The 12305-nt window shown below is 43.1% G+C and overlaps 1 protein-coding gene across 2 annotated transcripts in view; it reads left to right on the top strand.

The window, feature by feature from the left end:
- Positions 1-11540, top strand: part of ints2 (integrator complex subunit 2) — a 56256-nt gene extending 44716 nt beyond the window's left edge. For both annotated transcript variants that reach the window (XM_033045800.1, XM_033045801.1), the window contains exons 21-25: positions 2297-2536; positions 4481-4588; positions 6660-6765; positions 9809-9985; positions 11040-11540. In XM_033045800.1, the coding sequence (XP_032901691.1) occupies positions 2297-2536; positions 4481-4588; positions 6660-6765; positions 9809-9985; positions 11040-11221 (813 nt within the window). In that variant the 3' untranslated portion in view covers positions 11222-11540. The remainder of the gene's footprint in view (positions 1-2296; positions 2537-4480; positions 4589-6659; positions 6766-9808; positions 9986-11039) is intronic.
- The last annotated feature ends 765 nt before the right edge of the window (positions 11541-12305 follow it).

Raw genomic sequence — 12305 nt, 5'->3', positions numbered from 1 at the left:
CATTCTCCAGAGTATGTTCTAAAATGGGTGGTAGTCTTATCTGGTACCAAGCAATGATAGCCCTGGGCAGATTGAAGTCTGAGAGATTGGGAATCGGAAAGCGGGAAGAACATTTGAGTTAGCTGTGCTTCAATAAAGTATTCGAGCAGCCAATCATCAATCACGCACTTGCCTGATGTAAAATATGTGAGTAGTCTTTCTCCCTTCTATCTCTCTTTATTTTTAATCAGGATAGGGAATGGGAATTTAAAACCAATACCAGTAATAGCACCAGATGAATTGAAAGAACAACAACAGAAGCCATGGATGAACAGCGAGGTCAGGCTACTGCTGAAAGCACGGGACACCGCTTTCAGGTCAGGCGATGCTCGAGCCTACAGTTCATCCAGGGCTAACCTGAAGAGGGGCATCAAGAAGGCCAAGCACTGCCATAAGCTCAGGATTGAGGAGCACTTCAACAACAACTCCGACTCCCGACGCATGTGGCAAGGCATCCAGGCCATCACGGACTATAGATCCATCAACACCACCCCCACATCCAGCAACGCCTCCTTCCTTGAGGAGCTTAACCACTTCTATGGCCGCTTCGACAGGGACAATCTAGAGACAGCCATCAAGGCTGTGCTCCCTGCTGATTACCAACCCCTCATACTCACCCCTTACGACGTGTACGTGGCACTAATGCACGTAAGGCTGCTGGCCCTGACGGCATCCCCGGGCGCGTCCTCAGGGCCTGTGCTGCGCAGCTGACAGACGTCTGGACTGACATCTTCAACCTGTCACTTGCCCAAGCAGTTGTCCCCACGTGCCTTAAAACCACCTCCATCGTGCCGGTGCCAAAACACTCCACTGCGGCAAGCCTCGACGACTTCCGCCCAGTTGCACTTACTCCCATCATCACCAAGTGCTTCGAGAGGCTGGTCCTGGCACACCTCAAAGGCTGCCTACCCCCCACATTGGATCCCTATCAGTTTGCCTACCGCAAGAACAGGAGTACGGAGGATGCCATCTCAACGGCACTTCACTCCGCCCTCTCCCACCTCAACAACAGAGACACTTGCGTAAGAATGCTGTTCATCGATTACAGCTCAGCATTCAACACCATTATACCCTCTAAACTGATCATCAAACTCGGTAACCTGGGCATCGACCCGTCCCTCTGCAACTGGATACTGGACTTTCTAACCAACAGACCTCAGTCTGTTAGGTTAGACAAGCACACCTCTTCAACCCTCACCCTGAACACCGGCGTTCCACAGGGCTGTGTGCTGAGCCCCCTCCTCTACTCCCTCTTCACCTACGACTGCACACCTGTACATGGTACTAACACCATCATCAAGTATGCAGATGATACAACGGTGATTGGCCTCATCAGCAACAAAGATGAGTCGGCCTATAGGGAGGAGGTCCAGCTCCTAGCAGCATGGTGCGCTGACAACAACCTGGCCCTTAACTCCAAGAAGACCAAGGAGCTCATTGTAGACTTCAAGAAGTCTAGGGGCGGCACGCACACCCCCATCCACATCAACGGGACGGAGGTGGAACGTGTTTCCAGCTTCAGGTTCCTGGGGGTCAACATCTCCGATGACCTCTCTTGGACCCACAATACCTCAACTCTGGTCAAGAAGGCTCACCAGCGTCTCTTATTCCTGAGGAGACTGAAGAATCTCCTCAGATTCTGGTGAACTTCTACCGATGCACCATCGAGAGCATCCTTACCAACTGTATCACAGTATGGTATGGCAACTGCTCTGTCTCCGACCGGAAAGCACTGCAGAGGGTGGTGAAAATTGCCCAACGCATCACCGGTTCCTCGCTCCCCTCCATTGAGTCTGTCCAAAGCAAGCGTTGTCTGCGAAGGGCGCTCAGCATCGCCAAGGACTGCTCTCACCCCAACCATGGACTGTTTACCCTCCTACCATCCGGGAGGCGCTACAGGTCTCTCCGTTGCCGGACCAGCAGGTCCAGGAACAGCTTCTTCCCTGCGGCTGTCACGCTACTCAACAATGTACCTCGGTGACTGCCAATCACCCCCCCCCGGACACTCCTCCCACAGGAAAAACACTATGACTGTGCATGTAAATAGATTTATTTATTGAAATCATATTCTATGTCGCTCTTCCAGGGAGATGCTAACTGCATTTCGTTGTCTCTGTACTGTACACTGACAATGACAATTAAAGTTGAGTCTGAATCTGAATCTGATTTGTCTGTGCATTTTACGGACAACAATTTTTTACTTTAACACTCAGGGAAAATAGTAGTGCCTCCTAACACAATTGTGTTCCCTTTACAGGACAGTGCAGCCGTGCAAATTCTGTTGGAGATCTGCTTACCCACTGAAGAAGAGAGGTCCTGTGGTGCTGGAACATTTCTGGAACAGCAGGACCAAACAACGGGCATTCTGTCTGAATTCTCAGAGGACGATCGGGAGACTTTATTGAGTAACGTTCGAGAGGTGCAGTGTCTCATTTGCTGCCTCCTGCACCAATTGTTTATTGCTGATCCAAACATTGCCAAACTTGTTCACTTTCAGGTCAGTGCAGCCTGTTTATCAAATGGTCCTTGCAAATTATTTCTCAAAGTCTTTGCTCTTATTATGTAGCAACCAAGTGAACCAGCAGTGTCTCTGAATATCAATGGTATCTATTTTTACCAGTACCTGATAAATTCGGAGCACTGGAAGAATTGCAATGAAGCATAGGGTCTGTAGTGACATCCGGAGCAGAAGAGCAAATAACTTGGTGGGGGTATCCTTGGATTAATGATGGTATCTTAGAATTATCTAAGGATCGTATCTTATGACCTCTTGTCCTAGACTCTCCCATTCGTGAAAATATTCTCTCTACATTCACTCTATCCAAGCCTTTCATTTTTCAGTAAGTTTCAATTGGGTCCTCCCTCATCCTTAAATTCCAGCGAGTACAAGTCCAGTGCCGTCAAAAGCTGGTACCACTGATATGTTAACCCACTCATTCCTGGGATCATTCCTGTAAACCTCCTCTGGACCCTCTCCAGAGCCAACATATCCTTCCTCAGATATGATGCTTAGAATTACTCACAATACTCCAAATGTGGCCTGACCAGTGCCTTATAGAGCCTCAGCATTACATCCGTTTTTGCATTCTAGCCCTCATAAAATAAATGCTAGCATTGCGTTTGCATTTCTTACTACTGATATTTACCACTGGTCAGTGATATTTATAGACATTTTGTCAGTGAATTTACCCCTTTTCCTTCTCAATTGTGCATTTATGCATGAAAAATCTTGGTAGTTAAATACACACAATTACATTATGGATCCAGAAAGCAACAATGTGGTGACTCATTCAGCAAGCTGGTTCATGCTCTGATGATTCAGTGAAACCCAACCTTGCTGGAAAATTGATGCTAGAGCCTCTTGGCTTTTACCTTATTGAAAATTTACCTAGTCATACATTTTTATTATACTCACAGCGACAGATAGCAACTTTTCTCTAATATTCTCTAATATAACTTTTCTGTGATATTTTGAAACTCGGATTGTATCAGGAATTTAAGATATTTCAGTACATAATTCAGAACTATACTTCGCTTGTATTGTTGCCAGGTATTGTTGAGCTGATCTGTACACAGCACATACATCACATCCTTATTTCATCCAAATTGCTTCACAGTATTTTGAAATGTAATCACTGATTTGTTTGTCATTTGCATGAAGTGTCAGGCATGAGGGATTTCTTTCCAGGTAGTATTGATTCTAAAATGTACTTGTGCGGACCAGGGAACCGGGTGACATTTTGAAATTTTGCTGCAGCTTGCGTCAAAGTTCAGGATTTATGCAACTGATCGGAGATGTTGGGCAGGCTAGAACTGTATTAGATCACCACTCAGCATTCTGCACCCCAAGGAATAGAGGTGTATAAATTCATAAGGGGAATAACATAGAGTGCACATAATCTTTTTCCCATGGCAGGTGAATCAAGAAATAGAGTCCATTGATTTAAGATGAGAGGGGAATGATTGAATAGGAACCTTAGGGACAACCTTTTCCACACAGGGTGGTACGTATATAGAACGAGTTTTGAGAGGATGAAGCTGAGGCAAATACAATTACAACATTTAAAAGACATTTGGATAGGTTCATGGCCAAATGCAGGCAAATGGGACTAGCTTAGATGGGGCATCTTGGTCAACTTGGACAAGTTGGGCTGAAGGGCCTGTTTCCGTGGTGTATGACTTTGATTCGAACTCAATCAGATTCTGGAGTGAGTTATGGGAGGGCGTCCAGGATTCTTAAATTAGTAATTGTTAGATAGGCATAAACAAATAGAGTTAAATAAATGTATCCAATTCCAGTAATAATTTAAATTATTTTCATCAGGCAGCATTCTAAATTCAGTTACGATACCAGTTGTGAATGTCAGCTTCTATCCTAGTGAAGACTTTCTGTGTGATCATTAGCTCTGTGTCTCGATTCTAAAAATAATTGTTTACCCAGGGTTACCCAAGTGAGCTGCTGCCCCTGACTGTGGCTGGAATTCCCTCCATTCACATATGCCTAGACTTCATTCCAGAACTCCTGGCACAACCACAACTGGAGAAGCAGGTAATTTAGGATCCTCCACGAAATGCACTATTTATTTGCTCAAAAAAAATATTGAATGAAAAAAACAAAATAGATTTATTACATGATTGTAATGCATTTTATGTAACATTCAGTACATTTATATGTCCTTCGATGTAATTTTGTTTGGTGTCCTGCATTCCAAAATGGCAATCAAAAGCATTCAGAGAAAATACTTCAATATAAGTGATTGGCTTCTTGCCAAATGGCACAATCAATAACTGTCCTGACATTATGACACAAGTGAAAAGTTCCAGCAGAAATGTAATGCTGTTTCTGTATAGTGTTCAGCCATAGTGGGCGGCGCGACTCGTCAGCAGCAGCCTCTGCAGTCCGTCTGTCTTTTTATTGTTTTCTGTCTTGTTCTATGTAGTTTTTATTGTTTTTTTTGTTGGGGTATGTGTGTGGGGGTGGGGTGGGGTGGGGGAACTTTAAGGTCTTTCCCCTGCACGGGAGACCCGACCTTTTCTTTGTCGGGTCTCCGTTGTCGTTGGGGCTGCAACGTGGAGCGGCCTCCAACAGGAATGACCTGGGGCTCCAGTCGCGGAGCTGCGGATTTACTCACCATCACGGAGCTGGCCGAGTCCGGAGCGGGTGGAGCTGTGGTGGAGCGCTACTGTGACCCGACACCCGGAGATTCGGAAGCTCCTACCGCAGGTCTGTGGACAGTAATACCGGGAGCCCGCGGGTCCCTGGTGGGAGACCGCTTTTCGGGGCTTCCGCAACGGCGACTTCTCCCGCCCGAGTTGCGGGGTTGAAGATTACCTGGAGCGGGGCCTACAGGGGCTTGGAATGGCTGCGGGACTTTGTGAGCGCCCGCCGGGGCTCCAACACCAAGAGCCCGCCGGGGCTCCAACACCAAGACCCGGTGCGTGGCCTTGCATCACCCGGCGTGGCTTTAATTGCTGCGGGACATTTAACATCGCCTGCCGGGGGCTTTGACTCTGTCTTTGACTCTGACATGGGGGGGAGAGGGGAGTGCAGGGGAGAGATATGTTTAAGTTTTGCCTTCCATCACAGTGAGGAGGACTCGCTGTGATGGATGTTTATGTGAATTGAATTGTGTTGGTGTGTGTCTTGGTTCTTTTTTTGTATGGCTGCAGAAACCAAATTTCGTTTGAACCTCATGTGAGGTTCAAATGACAAATAAAAGGTATTGTATTGTATTGTAAGCCCAACCCGCTCCAAGTTATCTGACAACAAAAATACCCATGATCAGGATTCTCAGCCATAGACAGGCTTTAGCCTCCTACTGTGACATGTTGCCTTTGGTCAGCTTAAGAGGGAGACCACACCTTGAACTGCAGGTGCAGATTTACACCGAACCTAGACACAAAATGCTGGACTAACTCAGCGGGTCAGGCACCAACTCTGGTGAAAAGGAATAGGTAACGTTTCAAACCTCACCTATTTCCTTTTCTCCAGAGATGCTGCCTGACCTGAGTTACTCCAGCATTTCGTGTCTAACATAACACAAACAATGTATCTCATCACCCAAAGAAGTAGATTTAAATATTTATTAAAAACAATATGTGAATTGGTGTGCTGAAGTAACTACCATTCTGAAAGTCACTAAAAATAAAGTCCCACCACTACAGTCCTAGCTCTGCATGTTTGACTTTCATTTTCAAGGTATTGAATTTAAAGCTGGCAAATAAATGGAAATAAATATAAAAATCACTTGAGATGTAGAAATGATGGCGTCAAATATTTTCCTGCTGGTATTGAACAGGTTTAATGCAGATTAAAGCGTCCCCCAAAATAGTATCTTAACTTCAACATCAAAAGACCTCTAGTTTGTTCATTTTTGCATCTTTGGTTTGGTCTATGCTAAGATGTGTACAATTGTCCAATAATCTTACTCCATGCAATCTTGGCCTGAAATTATGAAATTACAATAATGTCTTCTGTCGATCTATAAATCTCCCAAATAATTTATGCCTGATTCAAATCCAGGTTTTTAAGACGTTGGATGTCTAAAATGAAATAGAATTGCTTTGACATGCTTTTTAAAAAAAAATATGATCTTCTAAAAGATGAATTCTTTGTTTAGATATTTGCTATCCAACTTCTGTCGCATTTGTGTATCCAGTACGCATTACCCAAGTCTCTCAGTGTAGCACGTTTGTCCATCAATGTCATGGGAACAATACTTACAGGTGAGCCTGGTGATGGTAATACAATAAACTTTTAATAGAGCTGCATTACCTTTAAATGTGAAATGTGTGAGAGATAGTGACATTGCTGTAATGTGATCATACCATTGGCTTTCCAGGAGCCAGCGGGAGATAGAGGAACAGATGTGTAGACAGAACAATGAAAAGCAGCAGGGTTTTGTAATGGGCATCTTGAACCGCCCAATATTGACTGGGACTTGCACAGTGTAAAAGACTTAGAGGGGGCAGAATTTGTTAGCTGCATTCGAGTGTTTCTTGAAACAGCATGTGGATAGTCCAACTCGAGGAGGGATGATACTAACCACTTGTATTGGCAAATGAGCCTGGCCAGGTGACCAATGTTTCCGTGTAGAGTATTTTGGGAACGGTGATCAGTATGCCATAAGTTTTTCGTTATAACTCTGAACCTTGGGGGAAGATACTAAATTGGGGTATAGCAGAATAAAGCATTATTGGGCAGGATCCAGGGAAAGTAAATTAGCTGTTTTTATTAGGAGAGTTCACATTTGACATGTGAGTTGTTAAAAGACTAGATGATCAGAGACCAGCATAATCCAGTAAGGAGGAATGATAAAATAAGGGGGAACCTTAGATGACAGAGATGGTAAATTTGATTAAAAAGAAATAGGAAGCGTATGTAAGATTCAGAAAGATAAAATCGGACAGGTCCTTTGAACAATATAAAGCAGGCAGGCAAATAGAGGGGCCAAAAAGGTCATGAAATAAGAAAGATGTAAACCAAGAAATTAATAAGATGTTGCCAGGAATGAAGAGCTGAGCTATAGGGAGAGGTTAAGCAGGCTAGGACCTTGTTCTTTTGAGCGCAGAAGAATGAGGGATGATCTTATAAAGGTGTACAAGATCAAAAGATGAATAGATAGAGTGAATGCACAGTATTTTACACAGACTAGGGGAATCAAGAACCAGAGGATATAGATGTATGGTGAGATGCAAAAGATTTAATAAAATCCCGAGGGACAACTTTTTTTACACAAAGGGTAGTGGGTATATGGAACAAACTGCCAGAGGAGGCAGTTTGGGCTAGTACTATCACAACATTTAAAAGACATTTAGACAGGTACATGAACTGGATAGATTTAGAAGGATATGGCCCAAACGTAGGTAGGTGGGACTAGTGTAGATATGGTATGTTTGTCAGTGCGGGCAAGTTGAACCGAAGAGCCTGTTTCCACGTTTTATGACTAATTCTAATATGCAAGAGCAGTTTGAGATGAAGGAGGTGGTACTATTGGGTCTCTTGAAGAGCATTAAGATGGATATCTCCCTAGGGCCTGATGGGATCTATCCTGGGTTATTAAGAGAGGAGATTGCATGGGCCTTGACGAAGATCTTTGTAACTTCTCTAGCCACAGGTGAAGTGCTGGAGAATAGCCAATGTTGTTCCTTTGTTTAAAGAGAGATAATCCAGGAAATTGTAGGCCAAGGAGCCTCTTGTCAATGGGAGGGAAGCAGTTGGGAAGAATACTTTGGCATTGCATTTTTATTCCCATTTGGAAGAGAATGGGCTAATTGGGAAGGGTCAGCATGGGTTTGACCTCAACAGATCATGTCTTACAAACTTGATTGGGAGATTTTTTTGAGAGGTGATTGATGAGGGTAGGGCAGTGGATGTTATCTGCATGGATGTTAGGGAGGCAGTTGATGAGGGGTCTTGTGATTGATCCAGAAGATTAAGATGCATGGGTCCACAGTTACTTGGTTGTTTGGATCAAAGGGTATTATTCTGGCTGAAGGTCTGTGACTCGTGCAATTCCACAGGCATCTGCGCCGAGACCTCTGACACGCGCGCGCTCCCACACACGAAGGTTCATTCGTGCAAGTATGAATTGTTGCAGTTTGGAAGGCCGAATGTGAGGGGTTATGCAGTTAATGGCAAGATCCTTCACAGCATTGACCTTAGGCTTCGAAAGTGGCAACACTATTAGATAGAATGGTATGCTTGACCATCGTTCAAGGCATTGAGTATAAGAGTCAGGAAGTCATATTGCAGCTTTAGTTAGCTTGGAGTATTGTGTGCAGTTTTTGGTTATCCCATGACAGGAAGGTTGTGGAGGCTTTTGAGAGTTTGCAGAAGAGGTTTACCAGAATGCTGCCTGGATTAGATGGCGGTATAAGCGAGATAAGGAGAGGTTGGACTAATCTGAATTGTTTTCACTGGACCATCAGAGGTGAGGGGAGACCAAATAGAAGAGTATAAAATTGAAGCGTAGATAGGGTAGGCAGTCCGAATCATTTTCCAGAGTGGAAGTGGCAAAGACAAGAAGGCATAGTTGTACGGTGAGACCGGCAAAGTTTAAGGAGATTGGGTGGGGCAAGTTTTGTTTTCACACATAGTGGGTGGGTGCCTGACACATGCCAGATGTGGTGGTGGAAGACAGGGACAGTTCAGAGGTTTTTAGATAGGCACATGTATATGAATGGATTGGAGGATGTGTCACATGCAAGTAGAAGAGTCTTAAGTTAACTTGACATGATTTTCGGTATGGATATTATTGGCTGAAGGGCATGTTCCTTGTTCTGTCTGATGTATGTGCCAGAGTTTATCTTCAGAGATTCTGCAGAATGGTTCAAAGCAGTAAAATGTTGGATACACTTGTTGAAAGATGTTACCAGTCATCATCTCACATTCTCCAGAAAGCCCAGACAGCAATTAAACATTCAAAATGTTGGTAATTTCCTGCTGAGACAAGAGGTCTATACTGACTGACAGTGCAAGAAATCAAGGCAACAATCCATAACCTTGTACACTGCCAAGATGGTGAAAAGCAGGTAAAATTAGAACCATACAGCACAGCCTGTTGGTACACTAAAATTCGAAAATAAAGCTTTCTTACCAATTTATAGCTCTGCAGGGACTATATTTCGGGAGACAAATCAATGCTTATGATCAGAGGTTGTGTATGAATAATTAGGGTTCATGGAGGTTGATGGGTTGAATGATTGAGATATATTAATTCACAAATGTATGTTTGCAGTGCTAATAGCCATTTTATTTTTTGTACAGTGCTGACCCAGGCCAAACGGTTTGCCTTCTTCATGCCTACGTTGCCATGCTTAGTGTCTTTCTGCCGAGCTTTCCCTCCTCTATGTGATGACGTTACCTCATTACTGATTCAGACTGGACAAGTCTGTGCCTCGCACGTTGCTACCCAGGCACAAGATATTGACCCCATCATCTCACGTATGTATTTAACTATTCATTGTATTTGACCTAAAATATATTGTCCGATCCACCCATTGCTATCACCAATTAGAAATTGAGATCATTGTTGCCTGGACCCCCACCCATTTTTCAGACTTGGTGTTAGTCAGTAATCAGGAAAAAATTTCAGCAGCTGTTAAGGGTTTACCATCAAAGTCTTAACTTTGTTTTGAACTGGGATGTCTGGACCTTGAGGGAAGGTACTAAATTGGAGTGAGGCAGATTACAATGTTATTAGCCAAGAGCTAGGGAAGATTGGGAGCAGCTGTTATTGGGTAAGTCAGCATCAGATGGATAGTTTATAGGCCAGTTGATCAAAGTTAAAAACTTTATTTGGTGGTGGGTGCCTGGAATTCACTGCTGGGGATGGTGGTGGAGGCAGATACAATAGTGGTGTTTAAAAGGCTACAGGATGGGCAAAGATCATTGCAGGCAGATGAGATTGGTTTAGCTTGGTATCATGTTCAGTGCAGACATTGTGGGCCAAAGAGCCTGTTCCTGTGTTTTACTGTTCTGTTTTGGGAGAGGAGGAAGAGAGATGGTAGTGAAATTCCGTTTGGGGCCCTAATCACTGATCGCAACTTGCTGGAAAGGCTGACATGTTTCACGTGCTAGGAAGTAGTTACGTATACAAACAGTAATCACTATGTTCAGAGTAAGAAAAGAAAATCTAATCCTGAAAAAAGCTGTTCCCTTTCCTCCATTTCTATAAGGGGAGAGTTTGAATGCTACAATATCCTGGATAGTTTAACTCCAGCTGCGTGATCTGAACTTGTTGCTAGTCGTTAAAGGCTGATCATCAGCTTTCCTCCCAGTCTGAGAAGGTTTTATGCTGTTTTATAGCTCTTAACTTGGGCTGAAATATCATATCGAAATAAATGGGGATGGGACTGAATCGATGGCTGTGGATACTGAATAGCAGGTTTGCAACATATCTGCACAACACCAGCTCTATTGTAATCATGTCATAGTTGCTACAGCTATATTTTGACACACCTCAAGAAAGGCAATTAATGAGAAATATCTTGTCTAGGTCTCAAGAATCTAAAAGAGAAGTCAGATGTAAGTGCCAACTTCCAAAAGAGCACAGATTTGGAGATGATTAAAAAGGGGAAGAATATTACAGCGGAGAATTTGGACCCGGATGTGCTTTTGTGCCAGCGCATTGAAGCAACTTTCCTAGAGATAATAAACACCGCTGTCGATGGAGTATAAAATCAGAACGAAGGAAATGCAAGCTTTGTCAAGAATCAATTAACCACTGGAACAGTTAACGTGTGGTGCTGTTGTAAAATGGGACTGAGTGGTGAACATTTGAAACCAAGAGTTTCCATCAGAAACACGCATTTAGTCATGGTGCACTGCACTGATCTGAAGAAAAATGAATTTGTACTGACAACTGGAGACCAAGCTGGGCCTGTTGTCTTGGAAAGGATGCACATTTTAATATCTTTATAAATTCAACAATTTAATTTTCTGCACCAAAATGCAGCTTACATTTGCTTTATAATAAAGAATTGCCCATTTGTATTTTACGTGTAATTTTATATTTACTTATCTTGCAATATGCCAATCCATTAGAATACGCTGACTATCTCATAATTGTGGTCTCTTTCGCCTCATTCTAACCTTCTCCCTCCACCCATACTTTTTAATTAGGAGGGAATATCAGAATAAACATTTCCCTTTTGGTTAATTTAAAATCATAAACCAAATTGGCTGTAACAGCATCAAAAGCAGCTTGATTATTGTTTAATATTAGTTTAATTAGATCAATTTGTGGAGGAACTTTCCTCCAGTACTTGAGCTCTGCAGTTTAATGGCAGCAGATCAGCACTGCATCTCATGTTCTTTCCCATGGCAGGGTTATTTACTACAATAGCTAAAGTAATGTTCTATTTATTAAAGCTTGTTCTGGCAATTGTAGATTAAACAAAATAGTGACAGATATGATAGTGCCATTTAAGAAGTTTTTAGACATGCACATGGATATGTATCACTTGCAGGTAAAAGAGATTAGTCTAACTTAGCATTATGTTTGGCACAAACATTGTGGACTGAAGGACCTGTTCCTGACTGGGCAAGTGGTTGATTGAATTAGTTGATGCACTTAAGTGGGAGGTGGACCAATTGCAGGATGTAGAGGGTAGATTTTTTTAGGTGGGCAATTACATTTCTTAATAGTTGAATAAAAGGGTGGAGAATAACTACCTTAATTCCCTTTAAACCACAGAGGCATCATGGATGAAAACCTTCCAAATTTGGCCATCAATATTTAGCCAATTATCACATATGACTA

The sequence above is a fragment of the Amblyraja radiata genome, chromosome 28 (assembly GCF_010909765.2).
Source record: "Amblyraja radiata isolate CabotCenter1 chromosome 28, sAmbRad1.1.pri, whole genome shotgun sequence".
In the NCBI taxonomy this organism is placed as follows: Eukaryota; Metazoa; Chordata; class Chondrichthyes; order Rajiformes; family Rajidae; genus Amblyraja; species Amblyraja radiata.
Note: the sequence above shows the minus strand (reverse complement) of the source record. Positions and strands in the feature narration are given on the sequence as shown.